General features: G+C 63.1%; 1 protein-coding gene across 2 annotated transcripts in view; it reads right to left on the bottom strand.

The window, feature by feature from the left end:
- Window positions 1-22966, bottom strand: part of Ergic1 (endoplasmic reticulum-golgi intermediate compartment 1) — a 78825-nt gene that overhangs the window by 43310 nt on the left and 12549 nt on the right. Inside the window, exons 1-2 of one of the 2 annotated variants that reach the window (XM_047554953.1) lie at window positions 3356-3424; window positions 2423-2484 (exon numbers count right to left, since the gene is read on the bottom strand). In XM_047554953.1, the coding sequence (XP_047410909.1) occupies window positions 2423-2484; window positions 3356-3369 (76 nt within the window). In that variant the 5' untranslated portion in view covers window positions 3370-3424. Of the gene's footprint in view, window positions 1-2422; window positions 2485-3355; window positions 3425-22966 lie in introns of those variants that run through there. The other variant, XM_047554952.1, reaches the window with a different exon arrangement.

Raw genomic sequence — 22966 nt, 5'->3', positions numbered from 1 at the left:
CCTGACCCTGGTCAGGGTGGCCCTCCCCGCCCTCCACCCCCAGGGGTCTCTAACGTCAAGGTCAGCTTCAAGTACAGGTGCCCCCTACTGGCACACCAGGGTTCTGTGGGCTGGAGGGACACACATCAGAAAACCTGGCGTCCACATCGGGACGATGTCACGTTGAAATAGAAACTTCTGGCTTCTGCAGTGCACCCACCCTGTTCCCACACGGGGTCTGAGAGGAGTTTGCTCTAGACCCCCACATTCCCTCCTGCCTCCCCAGTTCTAAGGCTGAGGCACAGTGTCTGCTGCCGTGGTCTCACTACGGACGGTCCCCAACTTGCAAGGACTGGACATGGGACTTTTCAGCTTTATGACGGGACAAGTGCGGAACCACACGCTGCGGCGGGGCCGCAGGTCTCCGCCAGCCCAGTCCCCAGGGGTTCGACGTCCTCGGAAGCTGTGCTGACAGTCCACCGGGCTGGGTGGGCCCGACGCCTCCTTCACTGAAGACGCTTTCCACTGACGAGGGTTCACAGGGACTTGAGCTGGGGAACACCTCCATCTTATCTGCCCTTCTCCCCCGATTCTGGTCCCCAGGGCCGTCCTCCTGACCGAGGCTGGGCTGAGCTGGGAGGCAGTGGGGCCCAGGCTGACTGCCTCGGTGGCCAACCTCCAAGAGGCCAGAGTCCTCGACCCGACCCTGCCTCCCGTGAGCTGACTTCCGAGGGGTCACTTGGCCTCAGAGCGCCTTTCCCCAAGTAAAAACGAAGCGGAAGCCACCCGGCCCGCTCCAGGGCGGCTTTCCAGGATCACGTTAAGCAGTTTCCCTGTGGGATCCCGACAGCCCCGTCCTGCTGGCTGCAGGGACAGCTCGTACAGCCAGTGTGACCCGTCTGAGCGAGAAGCTTGACGGGGTGTGTCGCGAAGCTGGCCACGCGGGCGCTCAGATTCCTTCGTCCCACACGCGCTCTGCTTCCGTTCCAGGAACTGATCCAGGACCCCACTTCACATGTGCTCATCCCGCTCCTCCTGCTGTACCGGGTGGCAGGTCCTAGTCTCTCCTCCGTTTTCCAAGGCCTGGTCCTATGGAAGAGCCCAGAAGGCCCGCCTGGGATCTGATGTTCCTCACGATCGGCCTGGCTGCAGTCCTCAGAGGAGGATCCCATGGAGATGAGGTGCTTCCGCACGGCACGTGATATCCCGTGACTCGTCGCTGGCGACGCCAACCCTCCTGGCGGGGCTGAGGTGGGGGCTCCGGGTTCCCTGCAGTGAGGCTACTGCTCTGAGTCTGCGCTCTGCCGGAGGACGAGGTCTGCCTGCCGCGGGGAGCGGCCTGGTAGGAGAGGCCTGTCTCCTCCACCTACTGTCATCAGTGTGGACTGGAAGCGGCTCTCTAGGTTCTCGGGTCCTAACCCGACCGTGTGGTTTGCTCTCCTCTCCCAGCTTGGTCCCGGTGGTCCTGGTCCTGGTCCTCCAGGCACCCGCGCTGTGGCCACTGTGTACCTGCCCGCCTCTCCCTGGAATGGCGGTTTCTCTAAGGAGTCCTGGGTCCTTTTACTGAAGAGTGGCCTTAGACACCAACATCCAGATGAGTTTGAGGCTTTCATTACTCGGCTAAAAGCGCGTGTGAAGCGGGACCTGTTTGGAGCTCTGGAGACGAACCTCCCTCCCGCCGCACCAGCGTCCTCTCCCAGGCAGCGCCTGCAGGGGGCGCCCTCATCTGGCCCACTCTCAGGTCTCCGGAAGACCTGCCTGCATGGGACGGGACCCAGACTGAACAGGGAATCCACCTGGGTGTCACGGGCGCTGCCCACGCGGAGCCGAGGGTGACTGAGCACAAGACCTTTTCCAGGCTGTTGGGCTGCCCCCTCCCAGGGGCGCCAGGGCGATGCTCTGAAGGGTCTAGAGGGTGAGGCGGGGTGCAGCTCGGCGAGGCTGGGGTGCAGCCGGTGAGGCTGGTGCAGCCGGTGAGGCTGGGGTGCAGCTAAGTGAGGCCAGTGTAGCCGGTGAGGCTGGGGTGCCGCTCGGTGAGGCTGGGGTGCAGCTCAGTGAGGCCAGTGTAGCCGGTGAGGCTGGGGTGCCGCTCGGTAAGGCTGGGGTGCAGTTCGGTGAGGCTGGGGTGCAGCCGGTGAGGCTGGGGTGCAGCTCTGTGAGGCTGGGGTGCAGCCTGATGAGGCTGGGGTGCAGCTCAGTGAGGCCGGGTTCAGTTCAGCAATTCCATCCCCAGCACCACAGAAAACATCCCGGAGCATTTCGGATTTCAGATGGAGGCTCCTGAAGGGTCGAAGGGTTCTGTGCGCACCCCTCGCAGACTGGTGCATACCCACGGGGCCCAGGGCAGGGGCACCTCCCCACGCTCCTTTCCTCCCTGATCCAGAAGTCCTGCACCGGGGGCGTGTGCAGGGGGGAGGGGCAGGGGCCCAGGGTGGCTACTCACTGATGGCCCCGGTGTAGGTGGGCTGCGTAAGGTCCTTGGGCACCTTCCTGTAGATGTCAAACCTGTGGGAGGAGAGAGAGCGGGACTGAGGCCATGGCCCGGGTGCGGCGGGTCAGCCAGCCGCGGCCTCCCACACCCAGGCCCCTCCGCCGAGTGGCCTTGTCCCTGCAGCCTTCCAGGTGCCCCTGGGGCACCCCCTTCACGACACCTGGTACCAGGGTCACTCGCTGTTCCCTGCGGGCTCACTGGGTTTGTGTGCTCTGCCCCTGGGTCTCCCCGGCCACGTCCCCCCGCCCTGCACAGGCCTGGCACAGAGCAGGCCCTGCATGAGTAACTGCGGAGCCACGTGGGTGACTCGGGAAACGGGGGTGGGCTCTGGTCACCTCTCTGCCCCCTCCTCCCGTCTCCACTCTCCCCTGCAGCCCCTGCTCCCAGGTTACTGTAAAATCCACCTGCAGCCCACGGCTTCCTCTCCCAAAGCACTGCTGTCCTTCCAAGCTGCGATCCCAACAGAGCACAGGGAAGTCACAGGGATGGCAGAAAAACCCAGGGCTTGGAACAGATGACGTGGATTTAGCACTGGCTGTTTTACCCCCAGGCCTGGTAATCAGATGGTTCCAATCTTGGCTGATGCTCTTCCTGCTGTGTGACTGCAGGTAAAACACTTTCCCTCTCTGACCTCGGCTTTCCTCCTCTTTTGAGATGGGTCTCCTCCTACTAGACTTGAAAGCAGGGGAGGCTCCCAGCCTCCTTCCCTTCCCTGAAGGTGCACGGCAGGCAGTCTCCCCAGCACAGGTAATGTCCTAAGCCCACAGGCACCAGGCTCTCTCCGGGCCTGAGTGGGCGGAGGCTGGTGACTAGTGGGCGGGTGGCTCCTCTCTGGTGACTGGGAAAACACATCCTGCTAAACCCAACAAGGACAGGACATCTTGCCTGAGGGCTGACATTCGACTCTGTGCCAAATACAGGTGAAGTGCACTCTGCTCCTTTGCTCCGACCAAGGGGAGAATGCCTGTGGGCCCAGGTTCAAAGGGCACAGCTTTCTCTGCTGCCTGCTGTGCAACAGAAAGGAGGCTGAGGAGGGGGCAGTCCACGTGACCCACTGTCACCCTTCTTTCTGAAAAGGCAGGAGGCACATTAGAGGTCGGAGCCGACCGTGGAGTCAGACTGCCTGGACTCACTGTAACTGCAATCCTGTGTGACCTTGGGCACACCGCTTAACCTCTCGGTGCCTTGGTTACTTCGTGAAGTGGGACAACAGCACCTACACCACAGTGCAGCAGTGAGGGTCAAATGACAGTGCATAAGTAGCACCTGGACTGTGCGTGACACCCAGGAAGTGCTGCGTGAGAATCTGCTGGTGGTATCGGACACCCCGACTTTGCACCGATCCCTCTCCGGGCATTAGGGGCATGGAGACAAGACTCAGCCCTCGGCTCGTGAACCTGAAGCTCAGCGGAGACAAGGCGAGGGAGGGGAGTGGGGCGGCTCCCTCGTGAGGCTGTCTGCAGGGCAGGAGGAGTGCAGGGAACGGTGGCCCAGCAGGGAGGGCAGAGGTCAAGGCCGAGGGCGGACAGACCCTGGGCGGGGCTGGGATGTAGGGCCAGCTAGCTGGTGCCCCTGCCCTGGGGCCATCAGAGGCTGACCCACCCTGGGGGAGGCACCGTGGTTTGTCCCCACCCAGGATGCCACGAGATGTTCCCCAGGAGGCGGGAAAGGGACGCTTCGCTAGAACTGCTGCCCTTGAACTGACCTTCCCCTGGGCTGGCCGTGCACCCTGCCCGCCCACTCAGCCACCCATCTCCAGAGGAACCCACAGCGGCGACCGCGGGGCACCGAACACTAAACTCCATGAGACCCTCAACGTGTGTCACAGCGGGCTCAGTGAGGGTGACCCGCTCACTGTGGGTGGCACCGTGCCGCAGCAGGTCTGCCCCGATCTCCCCCACTGAGGACGGGTTTTGCGAGACGAAGCACCCAGTGGGGCAGCACCTGGGGAGTCGGACGGTGGCCCAGCAGGGGAGCCCACATTCTCAAGCTGCATGGAGTTCCCGATTCTCGTGGGGCCGTCGAGAATGGTCTGTGGTCAGAGGAGGCCGGGCCCTCGGAGCTGCAGATTGGGAGGACACAGCCAGCGCGGAACTGGGAAGTCCACCGGGGCCAGGGCAGGGCACCTGCAGCCTCCGCAGGAGCCTAGTAAGCCCGCAGCCCGGGGCCGTGCGCGCTCGGCGTGGATCTGACGGGAGGCAGAGAGCAGGTAGGAGTCCACTGGCCCCAGGGAGCCTGCCCACGCCCGCAGTCCAGCTCTGCGCCCGCCACCCTCCTGGCTTGGACGCGGGGCCATCGTGCAGAGGGAGCTGGGGAAGCCTGCTGGAGCCTCGTCATGTGTGGGCGAGTCCGAGATCATCTCAAAACGAAAAGCTGGGCAGTTTTCATGACCTAGCGGACATTCTTCTAAAGTGAAAGGGAACGACGCCCGTGAAGCCCCGCTCAGCCTTCCAGCCTGGCCCCTGGTCCCCCCCCAGGGCTGACAGGCTGGCACGGGGGCGGCGAGCCAGGCACAAGGGCGCAGGTGACCCGCGGTGGGAGTGCCGCAGGGAGTGAACGGCGCTGGCGGAGGTCCTTCTGGCCCCAGCACCTGGACAGACACCTTTGCATCTAATTCCCCCCATGACCTGCCAGGCCCTGGCACCCCATCTCTCCAAAGGGAAAACCGAGGCTCAAGAGGAAGCTGATCCAGGGAAGAGCGGAGTTGGGATCCACACCCAACCCGAGGTCCCGGGCCGGGTCCCTCCACGGCTCCACGCCTGCGGGAACCAGTCCAGAGCTCGCCGTCTCAAGGTTGCAGAGTTTGCTCTTCCGGGCAGCTGCCCCGCCGCCCCTCCAGAGAACGGACGTTTCTTCATTCATTGACAGATGTTCGCTGAGCCGCCTCTATCAGGCCCTGCTGCAGCTGGCAGGGACATGGCATCGAGGCCGGCGACACGGCCCTGCCCTCCAAAGCTCTCGGGAAGGACCACCTGAACACAAGGTACGTGAACAAGACTCCGTTCCCACACCAGACCCCAGCTGGAGGCTGGTGGGGAGGAGAAGGAAGAGCTAAAAAGGACCCTGATTTCAGAGCTGACCACAAGCCAAGTGAGTCAGCGGTGAATGTCACTGAAATTGGGCCACCAGGAGGCTGGTAAGAACCTAGGCATGTGACAGATCAGGAAGTGAGCCGTCCATCCTTCTGGCTCACAGTAGTCAGCCCCTTGCTGTGGTAATGCGATCACCTGTGGCCACCCCACTGTCAAGAGAAGGGGGAAGGGAAGAGGGACACTTGGTGTGGACCTACTGTGTGCTAGCGTTGTGCTAGGAGCTTGAGTGGCATGTTCTCATACAGTGCTCTGGAGTTAGAGACCGTTCTCCCATTTACAGATGAGGCTGAGAGGCCCCCTGGTCTTGGCGCTCTCTGCCATCAGCTCCAGAAGGTTCCCTGTGACCTGGTCCCACTCATTCACTTTACAGGACCAACAGAAGCCTCAGGAAGAGCGACTTGACCATTCGAGGTGTAATGAAACCGCAGGATCTGACAGCCGGGCAAGGGGCCCCGTCCAGCTCCTCGGGAGGTGGGAGTTAGGCAGCCTGGGCAACGCAGCGAGACCCACCTCATTTTTTTTTTTTAAAGTATCTTAAACAAAAACAAGTCAATAAAAAGCTTAGAAACCCTTGGCGTCTCCCATGTCCTTGAAAAGTTGTATGCTGGAGTCTCGATCGGGAGCCCCTATGCCTCTCGGGGCGAGGCGATGTCTAGAGACGCGGCCATCGAGCCGGGGCTGGGGGGCCATCGGCACCAGAGGGTGGGGGCCATGCCCCCGGTGCACTGGACACCACAGGACCACCAGCCCGTGTCCACGTGCTGGAGCTGAGGCAGCCGAGACGCCAGCAGGGAGCGCGTCCCATCCCCAGCTCTCCCCAGAGGCCCGCAGCTCTGCTCCTGCAGGAGTCAAGGCTGCAGCCTGCCTGGCCCCCAGACAGGAAGGTGGGGCCAGGCACCGCCCTGTCCCTTCTGCTCTGTGTCCCAGAGAGAAAGCTGGGCCCGGGAGCACACGGAGAGTGACAACGTGCGCCCGGGTGTGCTCCGTGCCTCACTGTGACCTCACTGTCATGCCGGGGGCGGGGCCACACCCTGGCTCCGCACCTCGGCGTAACACAGGCCGTGGTGCACACGGCAGAGAGGACAGGCTCACTGAGCGCGTCAGCAGCCACCTGGGGCCATCGGGGTGAGGACAGCGCCCAGCGGCCCGAAGCAAACACGGGTCTCCCCAGCGAGAGGCCGAGCTGGGTGCGCCGAGGACGCCTCACTGGACCCCTCTCTGAGCGCCAGCTCCTGGGCTCTGCTGCTTCCCCGAGGACGAGGACGCGGGGACGGCTCTCCCGCTCCTGCAGGGAGTCCGGGCTCGCTCTGCGGCCCCGTGTGGGTGGCTGCGGGCAGGAGGCTGTGACGTCACTGTTTCCAAGGCTTCATGGAATCGGATGCCACTTGGCAGCAAGCATTGGACGTGGGGGGTCACTCATCCTAAAATAGCCATTGAGGCTCTGGGCAGTGCTGGGCCTGGTCAGCCCTGCCCACCAGCCCTGCGCAGCCTGTGCCCAGCCCAGGGTGCTGGTGAACGGCTTGCATGTCCTGCCTCCTCCCCTCAGCCTTGCTGACCCCCACAGGGGACGGTGCCAACGTGTGTGTGCCCACACCTGTGTGTCCAGGGGGCGGGGCAAGGGCAAGCCCTGGGATCGTTCCCTCGCAGGCTCTCGACCCTGACCCTCGAGCTGCTAGCCATGTGCTCGTGCCACTCTGCACTGGTCAGCTGGAACTGCCTGTCTGTCCTGCCAAGTGCAGGAGCTTTCAGAGAGGCGGGAGGACGGATGCCGAGAGCCCAGCCAGGACGGCTGACCCCACGGGGAGGGCTCCCCGGGCACCTGGCCTTGAACTCGGCCTTCACGTCCTTCATCCCACAGCCTGCAGAACCCCGCCCCGCGGGCAGTGACGCCTTCCTTGACTGGTGCAGGGCCAGGCTTGACCTGGTGAAGCTGGTCGCGGGTCACCTGCTTCTGGGGGGGCCTCGCGCCTCCGCCAGGGGCAGGGGCTGGGGGTGGAGGAGCCTGGGCCTGGGCTTGCGGGAGGTCTGGGGACGCCTCGGCGCACAGCCGACGTGGCCAGTGCACACACAGCGCTCCCCCAGCCCCACGCCCATGCGGGGGTCTCCAGCTTCACCTGCCCCCCAGCCCGGCAGCCTGTGCTTCTGCCACATCACCCCACATGCGACCTCAGACCGCAGGGTCCTGGCCACAATAAAGAGGCTCTGGCCAAAGAGCTAGAGGGCAGAGCGCCTGCTGCCCTTCCCGAAGCCCCGAGAGCCTCCCTGGGCAGCCTCCCTGGCTGGTTCCGTGCACAGGTGCCTGGCCAAGCCCGGGCGGGCGACGGGGTCTTCCGCACTGGGCAGGGCCCGGCCGCGGTAGATTTGTCCCTGCGTCTCCTGTGGGTTGTGCGGGGCTGGCCCATCCACGACACCCAGGAAGTGCCAGGTGAAAATACAAAGTGATGGCCACACAAGGCTGTGCCCACGGCACCGGCTGTAAGGGCACAGGCTGGAGAGTGGCCCACGGCGCAGGCGCAGTACAGGTGCAGGCACCGCCGCTGGACACAGGCCATAGTGGAGGGACCGCCTGCGGCCAGGAGGGCACCACCCGACCGGGACCCTCCAGGGACAGCACCAGGGAGGAGGCGGAGGGCGACCCAAACCGTTGACCTTAATGGGCACTTGTGGGGGGAGGGGCGGTCATAAAAGTGAATTCATGCCTTATTTAAATCTTCAGGAAAAAAATATAGAAGGTGAAACCCGAAGTCTATATGAAAGGTCCCACTCTGATTCCTAGGAGACGCACAAACATGAGCTCTTCAGGGGCGAGTGCCACACAAGGGGGAGACCCGGGCACTGAGAGCCAGAAAACGCAGCCAGGGAGGCTGAAGACACTAATAATGGAGAGCGAGACCCCGCTCCTGGTCAGACGGCCCCAGTGGGGAGGGAGACCCCGCTCCTGGTCAGACGGCCCCAGCGGGGAGGGAGACCCCGCTCCTGGTCAGACGGCCCCAGTGGGGAGGGAGACCCCGCTCCTGGTCAGACGGCCCCAGCGGGGAGGGAGACCCCGCTCCTGGTCAGACGGCCCCAGTGGACAGGGAGACCCCGCTCCTGGTCAGACGGCCCCAGTGGACAGGGAGACCCCGCTCCTGGTCAGACGGCCCCAGTGAGGAGGGAGACCCCGCTCCTGGTCAGACGGCCCCAGCGGGGAGGGAGACCCCGCTCCTGGTCAGACGGCCCCAGTGGGGAGGGAGACCCCGCTCCTGGTCCGACGGCTCCGCTGGCAAGATGGCATCTCCCCGACAGATCTACACGCTGAACTCAATTCCAACCCCAAGTGCACTTCCTCACTTTCAGCCTGTGTCCACCTGAGTCAACACAGTCAACAGAGGGACGAGGAAAGGCACCAGCGTCCCCCAGGCTCCTGCCGCACAGGCCAAGCCCCACTGAGCGCCCGTCCATCCCACTGAATCCCTCCACTCTGCACCAGCGACTGCGGAAATGGAGGCTCAGAGAAGGAAAGCAAGGTGGCCAGGTGCACCCAGCAGCAGGAGGCCGTCGGGGTTGGAGCCCTGGTCACAGGTGCACCCAGCAGCAGGAGGCCGTTGGGGTTGGACCCCTGGTCGCAGGTGCACCCAGCAGCAGGAGGCCGTCGGGGTTGGATCCCTGGTCGCAGGGCACCCAGCAGCAGGAGGCCGTCGGGGTTGGATCCCTGGTCGCAGGGCACCCAGCAGCAGGAGGCCGTCGGGGTTGGATCCCTGGTCGCAGGTGCACCCAGCAGCAGGAGGCCGTCGGGGTTGGATCCCTGGTCGGGGACAAGGGAGTGACACCGTGATCCTCCCTGGCCTCCTGAAGACTCCGCGTGGCCCCAGAGGCCTAGCTGTCCAGGCTCGGAGCTGCCTCCTGGTGCCAACAGCCGGCACGGGCCCTTGCTGAGGGAGCAGAACTGGAAGATGTGCCTCGGGTCCCGCAAGCACCGCTGGAGAGGCCCCGGCCGCCCCACCCTGCACGGCCGGATGCGCTCTGCACAGGAGGAAGAGAGGCGGCCGGGCCTGGCCGAGTCAGCCTTCCCGTGTGAACTCATGGAAACTGGACGTGGCCGCGGGAACACCCCCCGGGCCATGACAGCATCCCAAGCGCAGACGCTATAAACGGCAACGCATTCTCAGAGGGCAGTGCGCAGTGGGTTTGTCAAAGTGACCCATCATCCGGCAAAAACACAGCCAGCCTCCAAATGCCCCGCAGCGGGAGCTATTCCAGGGCCTGGGCTCTCAGGCCGGTGGCTCCTGGCCAGGCCGGCCCTGCACACAGGCTTAAAGAGGATGGACTGGTGGCGTCAGTGTTTTTAAGTTTAGGAGCAAATCAGGGAGAAACAGGCCAGGTCCTGGCAGGAGGTGCCCCCTTGGGGAGCCCCGCTTCCCTGACCTTCGCTCCCCCTGCCCTTTGGATCCCGTCTGTCCCAGCTCTGAGGGCACCTTCAACAACGATCCGAGTGACCTCGGGAGGCAGTGACAGCCTACATCTGGGGAAAAGCGGAGGGCGGGAGAAGGTCGCTGCCTCCGTCTCAGAAGGGCGGCGCCATTCAGAGGCAAAACTAGTCCACCCCCACCTTCGGAGAAAAGAAAACAGGTTCAGGAAGACGCGTGACCGTGCCTCAGACATCCTGACCCGCAAAGGCAAGCAGCACAGGTGGAGGAAGGGCAGAGGGGCCCCAGAGCCGGCTCCCAGCTTGGGAGCCCAGGGCACTGGACCGCTCGGAGCCAGGCTCGGGGCAGCGGGTGGGAAGGGCTGCGTGCACCAGGCACAGACTAAGGGTGAGGCTCTTCTCACAACCCCCTGCAGAGGGCAGGAGGACGGGGCAAGTCCTCTGGCTGGCATGGCGAGGGGACTGGGTGGTCACTGTCCTGTGGACACATCTCAGTGCTGTCAGTTTCAGGGGGGCTGTTTGAGGTGAGCTGTGTGGGTGTTAGAGGAGTCTAATCTGGCAGGGAGACAAGTAAATGAAGATCTGAAACAAGGGAGCTAGCATCCATTGAGGCCCGAGGCAGGAAGCACAGGTAGGAGGGACAGCAGGTGCAGAGGCCTGGGGCAGGGAGCACAGGTAGGAGGGACAGCAGGTGCAGAGGCCTGGGGCAAGGAACACAGGCAGGAGGGACAGCAGGTGCAGAGGCCTGGGGCAGGGAGCACAGGTAGGAGGGACAATGGGTTCAGAGGCCCCAGGGCGGGAAGCAGAGCCAAAAGGGAAAGTAGGTGCAGAGGCCCTGGGGCAGACAGCAGAGGCAGGAGGGACAGCAGGTGCAGAGGCCCTGGGGCAGACAGCAGAGGCAGGAGGGACAGCGAGTGCAGAGGCCCTGGGGCAGACAGCAGAGGCAGGAGGGACAGCGAGTGCAGAGGCCGAGGTCTTATGTGAAACCACCCATTAAAAATAGTACTGACTACCTAAAAAAATAAAATGATATGCAAAGCAAACATTCGGGGGGTCAGATTTGGCCTAGAGACAATCAGATTGTGCACTTGGCCTTAAATCTTGAACATGTAGAATTTGTATCAGAACAGAGTCAAATTGAAAAGTACGAAAGGGCAAAGACAGCTGCGGAGCGGGGTGCTGGGACCAGCCCCGCGGCCAAGCAGGTCCATCCCAGGGACCCGTGGGGGGCACCTGCTGCTGCGCTGAGACCGGACTCTGCGTGCGAGGCCAGATGGGCGAGCGACGTCTGCGAGGCCACGGGCGTGGGGACGTGAGACGCACCCTCTGGTGCCCGAGGGGCTGTTCAGCCCAGACCCGTGGCAAGACGGGACCCTGATGCCGGCACGCTGCACTAACTACCCATGTCACAGGAAGGACCAGAGTCGCTTCTGGGGTCCTTCCCAGGACGTCCAGATGCCCCCAGGTCTGGGGCTTTGGAGCCACAGTCTCCAGGGACTCGTCCTGGGCAGACACCACCTCCAAACCACTCACGCAAGTCAGTAAGAAAACCTGATTTTACAGTGATTCACCTCGCCGGTGACTGAGAGGTGACGTCTCTTTTGAATGGTGCGGGCACTTGGCCCTGACCAAGCCTTCTGACGACGCAGCCCATGGCACATGCTGTTCAGCGAGGGCCCTGCGTCGGCCGAGGGGCCTGGCACAGGGGGTGCCCGGGCCCTGGCGCCAGCTGAGTGGAGCGCCTGCCTCCCGGCCACCCCACCCTCCCCTGGGTGAGTCATGCCTGGTGACTTCGGCGTGCTGGCTGCAGAGCCTCCAGCTTTACTTGGCTCCTGAGCAGAATGTACTTTTCCGAAGGACACTGATTCAGCTGAGCCTGAATTTTGCAACACCAAGGCAGTGGTGAGGCCAGCCTCCCCTGAGCAGGCGCTGTCCTGGGGAGAGGGGACCGAGAAGGCAGCTAGCCTCCCTCGCCTCCCTCCTCCTGCCCAAATGGCAGGAGCAGCCTCCGTCCCGGGGACCCACACACACCAGCCAGACCAACAGAGGCCTCCCTGGAGCCCCTGCGGCCAGTGCAGGCAGAAATGGAGAGGAGGCCCCCAGCCAGCCTCCCATCCATCTGGGGTCCTGGTGGCCGGGCACCCAGCGCCCTGTGGACCGCACTCCTATTTCTAAACAGCACTGATCTTCAGGAGGACTGACTGGCAGCGGAGTCCATGCCCCCGTGCCACGCATGTCCCACTGCCCACATCAGCCAGCAGCATCCACACCGTCCATCACTCCAAGGTCATGGTGGCCACAGGGCAGACTTGGGTGCCGTGGGTCCCGTGGCCTTGGATGAACGTGCAATGGCATCTGTCCACCATGACAGGGCCCCACAGAGTGGCCTCCCCTAAAACCCTACCCCTGAAGTCCGGCCCTGGGACGGCTGATCTCTCCCTGTCCCCAGGCGGCCTTTTCTGCTGTCCACAGTGGGAACACAGCTCTGCCGCTGCAGCGGGGTCTTGGTCAGCCGTGTGTGCGTCGGGCGCCCCTCACTCAGGGCTTGGGAGCGCCTCTGTCCAGCACCTGCCAACACGCCACGTCTGCAGGTGGCTGCGCGCCTGGCCTTGGGCCCTGGGGGCCGTCGCTCCTGGAGTGCAGTGGCTGTGGCTGCCCGACACTCACGTGCTTCTCCGAAGGGTGCTGGACATCTGAGAGGGGGTGAAGGTCCTGCCCACCGTGGGGGTGTGGAGACAGCTGCAGACTCGCCCATGAGGACGGTCACCCAGCTAGGCAAGCAGCGGCCAGTGGTGACTGTGCACCACGCTGGCTGCGGCCGTCGCCAGCACTGGTGGGTTGCCATGCCAGCTCTCCGCCACAGGGCAGCACGCGGGGGGCGGGGGGAGGAGACACAGCTGACTCCGCGGAGCCTCTGGGGCCTCAGTCTGGTCACGTTGATGGGGGCTGCATCTTTCTCTGGGGCCGCTGAGGCAGGTGGGATGACCGGCTGGCATGCAGGAGCCTCTGGCACAAGGTCCTGGCCACAAGGTCCAGAGGGCAGTCCTGGGCCTCTCCTGGGAGCAGGCAGTCTTTGAGTGACAGCCACAGCGTGGTATGAAAGGAAGTCCCACGCGCAGGCCATCGTGGGCGAGAAGGACACGCAGAACCAACCCCCGCAGGAGCCAGGAGCCTGCTGGCCTCGGGCCTCCAGTGTGCGGAACAGGCTGCACCCCATCCACGCGTGGCCACGGAGCTGCGCCTTTCAGGAGCACTTTGTGGTGAGCTGCACCTCAATTTAAAAATCACTTTAAAATTTAAAAACTCAAGAAAATCAAATCACCAGCGGGGTTTGGGGCTCCTCTGCACCTCCTCAGGTCACAGGGCAGACGATTCAGGATATCTTCCCACTCCAGCCTGCTGCTGGATTCCTGACGCCCACCTCCGCTGGGAGCGACCCCGAGCAAGGCACTGTGGCAGGCACCAGGCACGAGGAATCCTGCAATCTGCCCTCCCCTGCTGTGTGAGCTGTGCTAAGTGACATCCCTCTCTGAGCCTAGTGGCCTGATCCACAAAGTGTGCTCAGGATCAAATGGGAGAGTGTTCAGCCCTGGGCTGAGCAGACAGCAGGTGCTGAACAAGTGCCACCTGTTCGTGGGACTCCCACTACAACCCTCCAGAACGTTAGCCAATAGCAGGTCATGGTCACTGGTGTGTCGCGAGATCTGTTTTGGTGGCCGCAACCAGCATTAAAAATTTACAAGGACGAGAGCAGAATAGAATTCTGGGAGGCGCTGCCACGCGGGAAGCCCCATGGTGCCCAGTCTACACCCTGACCCCGGCCACCAAGCAAAAGGTTGGTCTAGGGCAGAACAGGCATCCGTCAAAAGCAAGGCACAGCCTTGTTCAGGGCCGTGTGCGCCAAGGCCCGGGAGCACCTAGGAAGAGTCACACGCCACCAGAAGAGCCCCAAGGTCATGTGCTTCACTTCCGTAAGGACGGAAATGCTGCGGAGTTTCGGGGAGGACAGAGGCTTCAGCAGGGCTTCAGACCTGGTCCTGCGGGAACGGCCACACCTGCTCCTGGAGGAAGTGGCCGGCCAGGTGCGGAGCAGGCATGGCCCCAGCCTGATGGTGACCCTGCGCTTCCTGACCCTCAGGGAGAAGCAGGGGCCACTTTCCCGCTCTCCTCTCCTGATCAAGTCCAGACGAGACTCTCATTCGGGGACAGCAGCCTTTCTGCACCTACCCGGTCGCTGTTTTCTGTGCTGGGATCAGTCCGCCCCAGGGCCTAGCGTGCGGTAAGCGCTCCACCGCCAGCCACCCCTGGTCCCAGGGATCCAGAGCAGGCTGCAGGCGCAGAGCCTCCAGCAGCAGCAGAACTCGCTACAGACGTCTCACCACGCCAAGTTTCGTGGGACCTGTGCACTCAGGGTGGGTGAGGCTGGCTTTCCACTTCCAAGGACGATGATGGCGTTCGCCTTTTAAAACACGTCCATCAGAGTTTTTAAAAGTGGAACCATTTACTTGGATCTGGTGTGCATGGCAGGTGGGTAGATGTAGATAAGGCCATGACGGTGGTGGCCGGGAGTGGCTGCCATTTGGGTAGCACTGGCTAAGGCTTCCCAGATCTGAGGCCCGGGAAGGTTTCCATAGCCTGCTGGGGAGATAACTGCCGAAATGGGATTTTATGGTTGAAAGGCGTCCCTGGGTCACTGCTGCCCCCCGCCCTGCCCTTTCTGTAAACACGCACAGTCCCTACGCTTACTGTTTAGCAGATAAAGCCAAGAAACAAAGGCTGTAGCTTCCAGTGCAGACGCGCTTCTTCCCTGAATTCCAATCTACACTGGCCGAGGGTGCGGGTGTGGCCCAGGCGCAGGGCTGACGGCACTGGTCTGGCGGTCCTGATCCGATGGGGAGGCTCCGCTACGGGTTTCTGTCGTACTCTTTCTTGTTGGCCTGGGCCTCTCTGTAAAGCTGGTCTCACCAGAGTTTGCACCAATAGCACAGAAGGCTCCCCGCGCCCTTCACCCAGCTTCCCGTCCTGTTAACATGACCACAGAAACATCCTGGGGACTCAGAACTGCACCTGGGCACGATCCTATCAGCTAAGGTGCATGCTTGCGTAGGATTTCACATTTCCCCCTCATGCCATTTGTCAGGTCTGGGACCCCAGACTGCATTTAGTTGTGTCTGCTCCATCCACGACGGTCCCTAGATCGTTCCTTGTCTTTCAAGATGGTGACACTTCCAAAGAACACTTGCCCATCATTTTCTAGTATGTCCCTGACAAGGGTTTGTCAGATGTTCACCAGGTGTTTGTCCTGGCCTGTTTTCTGTGGTCCTAACAGATTACCCGAGTCTGGGTAACTTAGGAAGAAAAGAGGTTTATTTGGTGCAAGACTCTGGGGGCTGGAGGTCGCAGGTGCCAGACCTGCTCAGCTTCTGGCCAAGGCTGAGTGCTGCCCCTTCAACTTGTGGCAGGAAGCAGGGGGGTGAGTGGGGATGGTGGAAGGGACAAAGGACATGTCCAGTCCTGGGAGAGCAAGAACTGCCCGAGGTGGGCATGAGTCCCCCGACCCGAGGTCATTTGGAAGTCCCACTGTGGATCTCTGGCCCTGGAGAGGTCAGTTCTCCTGACCACAGGACCCTTGCTTGGCACCACTCCAAAGACAGCTTCTTCTCTGGCGCCCACTGGCCTGGACTCTGAGCCGCGAGCCTCGGAGCAGTCTGTTTCTTTCACGGTTCTGAGATCTGCAAACGCGGCTCCCAGTCCTCTCTCCAGCGCCCTTACACTTGTGCAGTGCGGTGCAGCAGGCAGAGCGCTGGGTTCAAATCTCAGCTCTGCTGCGGCTCAGGTTCAGCCTGGAACATGCAGGCAGACTGAGGACCATCCCACCGTGGGGTTTTGCCTCTGGTTTTTTTGTTTTCTGTGCTGGGGCCAGAAGCCAGGGCCTCACGCGTGCTAAGCTTGTGCTGTACCACTGAGCCACCCTGGCCCCACTGCTGGCTACCACCACCATCACCATCATCACCATCATCACCACCACCATCACCATCATCACCATCATCACCATCATCATCACCACCACCATCATCATCACCACCACCACCATCATCACCACCACCACCACCACCACCATCACCATCATCACCATCATGACCACCACCACCACCACCATCACCATCATCACCATCACCACCATCACCGTCATGACCACCACCATCACCACCACCACCACCACCACCATCACCACCACCACCACCACCATCACCATCATCACCATCATCACCATCACCATCACCATCACCATCACCACCACCATCACCACCACTACCATCACCATATCACCATCATCATCACCATCATCACCACCACCACCACCATCACCACCATGATCATCACCATCACCACCATGATCATCACCATCAACATCACCACCACCACCATCACCACTACCATCAACATGACCGTCATCATCATCACTACCATCAACATGACCATCAACATGACCATCAACATGACCATGACCATGACCATCAGTCCTTCAAGGGTTGCCAGGCCTCTCCCACCCGCCACTGCACCCCAGAAGGGTCCTGAGCCCACTGCCTCATATGCCTGAGCTGCCTGAGGACGGGGACCCATCCTGATCACCTGTCCCTGGCCCAGCCCTGGCACGGAACCGATGCTATTTGTTGCAAGAAGGAATAAGTAACGACCAACACGTAGGCGCAGGGGATAAATGTGCATCGAAGGTGAGGTCGAAGGCTCGTAACGACTCGGGACAAATGCTCTCAGACGGCGCCTCCAGCTGAGCTGAGGCGTTGAGGAACGGCCCGCAGCCCGACTGGACACTGCAAAGACGGCAGCAGGGGACAGCAGCAGCCCCCACTGCCTGCAGCCCCAGGCCCCAGAGCTGACCTCGGTGCTGGAGTTAGAGAAACCTGGCTTCCAGTCCTGAAGCCACCACCTCTTGACCTTTCTTGGCTGTCGGCTTGGCCAGGCCACTGTGCACAGCAGGCAGGCTCTGTCCTGCCCATGGGCACCTGACCAAGGCCCGGAGCAAGACTGAAGGCTCATTCCAGGAGGCATGAGGCTGCAGGGGCCTCAGGAGCCCAGAGAAGGCAGGCTTTTACAGCGATGCCTCAGGTGGCCGGGCGGCCTGCACCCAGCCTCTGAACTTGAGCTTTAACCTGCACGTGGAGCCGGTGAGAGAGGCCACGCCCCGGTGCAGTGGGCGGCACTGCTACCTCCAAGAGGGTTTTCTGTGGTGCTGGGCATGGAACCCAGGGCCTTGTGCATGCTGGGCAAGCACTCGCCCACTGAGCCAGACCCCCAGAACTTGGCAAGATTGTGAGAAAGGGTCTTCCTAAATTGCACAGGCTGGTCTTGAACTTGGGATCCTCCTGCCTCAGCCTCCCCAGTTGCCGGGGTTGCAGGCGCGTACCTCTGTGGCTTCTCTCCACCCACTCTGTGCGCCCAGTGCCTAGAACCACACGGGGCACATAGTAGGCCCTCAGGGCATTTGTCCAACAAACCAATGTACCAACGTGCTGACCAGGCATCACCCCGTCCGCCTTCCCTGCAGGCAGCCCGTGGAGTCCCGCCCTGGGACGCAGGCGGACAGGGAACCCTGGTAAGCCTCACATGCTTGGTCTGGAAGAAAACAGAAAGGAGGACAAGCCCGTTCCAGACTGGAACGCGGCCTTTCCAGACAGCTGGGATGGGACAGGAGACGGGAGGCGCGGTGACCGGTGGGGGGTGCTAGCTTCATGGACTGTGGCCGGCCTGGAGCGGAGCTCCTGAGTGACCAACGGGCTGCAAACAGGCCTTGGTCCCCTCCTGGGGACCTGCGCAGCCCAGAGCAGTGTGTCATCTGGACGGGAGTCAAGGAGGAAGAACGCACACGTCAGTGGACGGGTATTTACAGGGAACGGCCCTGCCACAGCCCGGGACCGGGGGTGCACAGGGCACGGGAGCCCTCCCCACTAAGGCCACCCCCGCCCACCCAGACAGGGCACCCCAGGACGCCAGGAAGGGAGTCTGGACGGTGGCCTCGAGGACGCTAACAGGAGCCTCCCAAATCGCACTCGGGGGCTGCCTGGTGCCAGCCTGTGGCTGCACGAGCCCGCGGCCCTGGCACCCAGCGGCCCCGTTCCCCATGTTCCCACGCCTCCCGTTCAGGGAGCCAGGCCTTGGCCGGGAACCTGGCACACGCACAGGCGCTCGGGGCCTGGGGCAAGACCCTCCGCCTGCTTCTCCTCCAGACAGCAGGGGCCTGCTGCCCGCGTCACAGGGGCCGGGAGGTTAGCCGGGGTGATGGACCTGGGTGGCGGCCGGCGGGGCCCAGTGCAGACTTCACCTGCGTCCTCAGAAGCAGGCTGGGTTGGAATTGTCACGGGCGTGTGACGGCGGGCACTCGGCAAAGGAGACCGGCACCCAGCACCTGGGACACGCAGTCCCTGCGCCTGGCTACCTTCTGCACCATCACCAGGATTCCGGTCGGCCTCCGTGCCGCGGCTCCAGGCCTGGTCCAGGGACCTGCAGGGGAGGTGCGGACTACCCTGCCTCACCCCAGGGCCGCGGAGGCCTCAGTCCACTCCTCTCCTGTCCAGGGTGAGCTTCCCACGAGGGTCCCTGAGAAGGCTTCAGGGCCCGAGGCTGCTCGGGATAAAGGGTGAACTCCTCAAAGGTCCTGGCGGCCGAAAAGACCTCCTGCCGGCACACCCTCGCTGTCCCTGTCACTGCCACCCCGACCAGCTCCACCTGGGGACCTGCGCCCGTCCCTGCCCCTGGGCCTCCCTCCCGCACCTCTCAGCGAACCCTGCCTGTTTCTCAGGTGTCAAGGCGTTGGTCCCTGGAGGCCCTGCAGACGCAGGCTCGGTCCTGGGGACTCCCCGAGAGCCCCTCCACACTCAGGGTGGGAAGTGTAACTGAGTGCCAATTTCGTGGCTGAAACTGAAGACCCCTGGTGCTGGGGCTGTGTGTCAGCTTCACCACTGGACAGTGCCCAGTGCAGTGGCCAGCAGGAGCATTCGTAAGTGCCTGAGTGAGCAATCACACAGCCCGGGGGCCAAAAGCGAAAGGGGTGCAAAGCAGAAGCCTGGAGACCCGATTTTACCATCCCCACTCTGGAAGCTACGTGGGAGGCCGGAAGACAACACAGGGAGGGGACAGTCATGCGTCCCAGGTCCCGGGAGGTGTGGGACCCTGGAGGATGGGTACGTGGTCGGCAGTGTGGCGGACCCTTACTGGCTATCCAGGCACAGGATCTTGTGGCTCCCGGATGATGCTGGGGACCGAGGGCACCATCAGCATGACCCTCCACATCCGTCAACACGTTCCCAAGGTCGGAGAGGCCCTGGGGCTCCCACACCACTTTCCCACACAGCTTTTAAATGTCCCAGCTGCGACTTTCCTGTCGTGGGGTCTTCAGGGTCCCCAGCCCCTGGCTACCCGCACCCAGGGCTGTCTGCGCCTGGAACGTGCTGCAGGCACCTCGCGTGCGTGAGTTAACTTGCTCCACGCGGCCCTGAGGGAGTCACCCTCCCGTGTGTAAGGGGGACACGGAGGCAGGGGACACGGAGGCGAGCTACAAGCCCCTCGGACACGGGTCTGCGGTCCCAACTCCGCTCCGCGAGGGCCAGCATGAGGAAGTCATCCCGAGGGAGAGGGTGTCCCCCGCCACATCTGAGGCCCAACTGACCCCTCCATGACGCCCCGGGGAGCCTTCGCTCGACCTCTTCTGAAGCACATCTGCTCAGGAACCTGCTGCGACTCCCCACTGCCCGTGCAGGACACGGCCGGCCACCTCACCCGCCCGCTGCGGCCGCGCTCTTCTACCTCCGGGCCTCCCCCGGGCAGAGCCCGCTCCAGGAGGGACCCTTCCCCTGCGCCCGGCCCACCACCCCTCTCCGAGGGTCCTCCTCCAGGAAGCCTGCTGCCTGGCCCCGCCTGAGCACCCGCCCGACCCTCCTCCACCTGGTCAGCAAGCCCCCTCCCACGGGGCTCAGGTCCAGCTCCCGCCCAGCCCCTCCCGGGAATGGCCCACTGCCCACCCCAGGGCACCTGTCTCCTCTGGCCTCAAGGGGCTCAGGCCAAGAGGCCCCGACGGATTCACTGCCACTGTCTGTTTTAATGGATGGGACATGACTCAAGCCTGTAAGGACACTTCACGCATCCCAGGTCAGCGTTTTCAAAACGTCACTTGATGTGGAAAATGTGAATCAAAGAGACGCGCTGGCAAAGACTGGCCGCGGGAGCTGGGAGCTGGGAGCTGGCAGCCACAGCCGCCCCACAGGGAGGCTGCTGGCCCCCCTCACACGCCGAGGCGTCCTGTCCTCCCTGGGTTCACCCAGGCCGGTTCATTCCTGCTTTGGCTCTGGACCTGCCAGCCGACTCCTCGCCTGGCTCAGAACCAGCTGCTCAGGACGAAGGCTGGCGACGGGTGGTGGGGACCCTCTCCAACCCTGCACAGCCTCGCTGAGCGGCCTCAGAGCCTATGGCATTTTTGCTCAGAAACCTCTCAGTCAGTGCCTGTCCTCATTCCCCATTGGTGTGTGGGCCCCACAGAGTGGCCTCCATGTCCGTGGTGGTCACTCCGGCCCCTGCACAGGGCCCAGCAGGTAACGGTTACGTGTCTGAGTGAGCAGATGCGCCCACAGTGCCCGCCAGGAGGGAGACACCCCAGCAGCAGTGCTGGGCATGGGATCGGTGGCCCAGCCGAGCTGCCACCAAGGTACAAAGGGCAGAGTTCTCTGCATGCAGACCAGGTATGGAGGGGGGGGCATGGCCCCCACTGCCCTCCTGGAAACTGGTGTCACCATGCCCACCCAGTGGTGGGTCCTAGAGTTCTGGGAAATGCCACGTGGGCAGTGGTCAATGACCCATGGCATGCCAACCCACACCTGCCCCACTAAGTGCCCACTACCCTGCCCCGCCCCTGCAGGACAGCCCAGGCAGCTCACTGAAGGGCCCCTGTGGGGGCCAGAGCCCTGGTGGCCGAGTGCCACCAGGGTTTGGTATTTCCATCTCTAAAATGGGGGCAGGGTGACTCCCCACAGCGGCCAAGGCCCCGCCTCACAGGGGAGAAGACACGTGGATCACGTTTGTTCCTTAAATTGCCTTTACAGCAAACCCCGGTGGACCCCAGCAACGTGTCAGCATCCACCAAATGCTGCCAACAGCAGGCGCCATGTGCTACGCAGGTGACCTTTCCAGCTGCCCCAGAGAGGGCCACCGTTCCTCTCTCGTCTCCAGTGGACAGAGCGAAGGAGGCTGGAGGTGGTGGCCGCGCCTGACCAAGCAGCCAGGAAGCTGCGCAAGCCCGTGCCTGCGAGGCCCAGGGCTCCGCCCCGAGTCTTGCTATCCAGGGTGCCTGACTCCCCGGAGGCAGCTGGAAACAGGCCGGGCCCTGGATCTCGGCATCGCAACCCCCAGGCGGACCCGCGAGCCTGCTGCCCAGCAACCTGCCCGGGGCCGCTGGCTCCCTGCAGACCTCCAGGTTCCATCTGTGAACCTCCAGGTTCCTCGCCCACCGGGCTGCAGACGGGGTCAGCGGGGGGCGGGGTCTGGAACAGGTACAGAGGCACCTGCCCTGCAGGAGGTACGAGCGACGTCTGAGAGCCAGCTCGCTCCGCGGCCCAGCCGCTTCTACCCCAGGCAGGAGGGGACCCTGGAGGCTCCCAGGCTGCTGGGAAGCAGGGCCAGGGCGCGGACACACCTAGGCACCCTGACCGGAGGGCAGACACGAAGCCCACGCCACATCCCGGGCTGGAGAGCCTCAGGGTAGCGGCTGGGGCGCTGACGGCCACCTCGTGACCTGCCGCAGAGACACTGCAGGCACACACTGGCTCACACGCACGCTGCGCACACAGACGCCTCTGTGACCAGAGTGTGGCCCTCTCCAGAGGACCAAGACCACACGCCCTGCTCCTCTGGGCTCAGGCGCCCAGGTGGGGGTGAAGGTCCTGAAGTACAGATGGGACCCGACCCCCCAGGGTAGAGCCCCAGGGCCGAGGGTGCCAAGGCCTGAACACAGAGCACCTGGGCAAACCCACCAGCAACCCCAGCCCCGTGCTGAGAACTGGCCAGGGCTGGGTACCTGTGTCACCTCAGTGACCTCTACTGTCCCCGTTACTGTTAAGGTGTCACCACATCTAGAAGCCCGCAGGAACAGAGCTCAGATCCTAACCAGGAGGGGGCTCTGGTCACTCACTGTGTGGTACCCCTAAAGAGCCTTCTCTGTGCCCAGCACTGTCCTGGCCCTGGGGACCCGTGGTGAACACAGCAGAGCCAGCCTCTGCTCTGGTGGGCCGCTGGAGACCCAGCTCTTGATGGCTGGTCCCTACTATTCCCAAAGGCCACCAACTCCTTTCAAAGGGAGATGTCCTTGCCCAGGTCCCCAAGTCCACTGCCAGCAGGAAGCCCAGCAGAAGACTGTTGAGGAGCTGGCCTGGGACAGAGGCCAAGAGGCCTCCTTGACAGGCCAGCAACACCGAGTCCTGTGCGCTAGTCAGTGGCCAAAGGCGCCTGGGCAGACCGCGCGCTCTGGGAGGTTAGAGGCACCGCTGGGCCCTTCTCCTTGGTGCGTCCCTCCCCGTGGGTGGTGGCCTCCATGGGGCTTTCATCATTTGGCTCAAAGTGGAGGCACACAAACCTGACCCTTCCCTCCCGTCAAGAGGTGGCCACATGCCAGTGCTCCGGAGGAGTCCTGCTGGCGGCTCCCGGCCCAGGGGACACAGACCTAGCCCACCAGTCTCCACGTGGGGTCTGCAGACACAGGTTCCCTCCAGGAACTCACGGACCAGCTCGTCCAAAAGATCCCGGCTGGGATGTGGCCTGACCCGCACAAGGTCCCGGGCCCCACCTCCAGCACTGAGACCTGCTCGGGATCCATCAGACACGTGCGGCTCACTCCCTCCCTCAGGGACACGCACCAATGACCTGAGTTTCATTTTGCAAATGAGGAAAACGAGGCACAGAGAAGTTTAGTCACTTGCCTAAGGTCGCAGAGCAGGA

This window comes from Sciurus carolinensis, chromosome 6 (assembly GCF_902686445.1).
Source record: "Sciurus carolinensis chromosome 6, mSciCar1.2, whole genome shotgun sequence".
Classification (NCBI taxonomy): Eukaryota; Metazoa; Chordata; class Mammalia; order Rodentia; family Sciuridae; genus Sciurus; species Sciurus carolinensis.
Note: the sequence above shows the minus strand (reverse complement) of the source record. Positions and strands in the feature narration are given on the sequence as shown.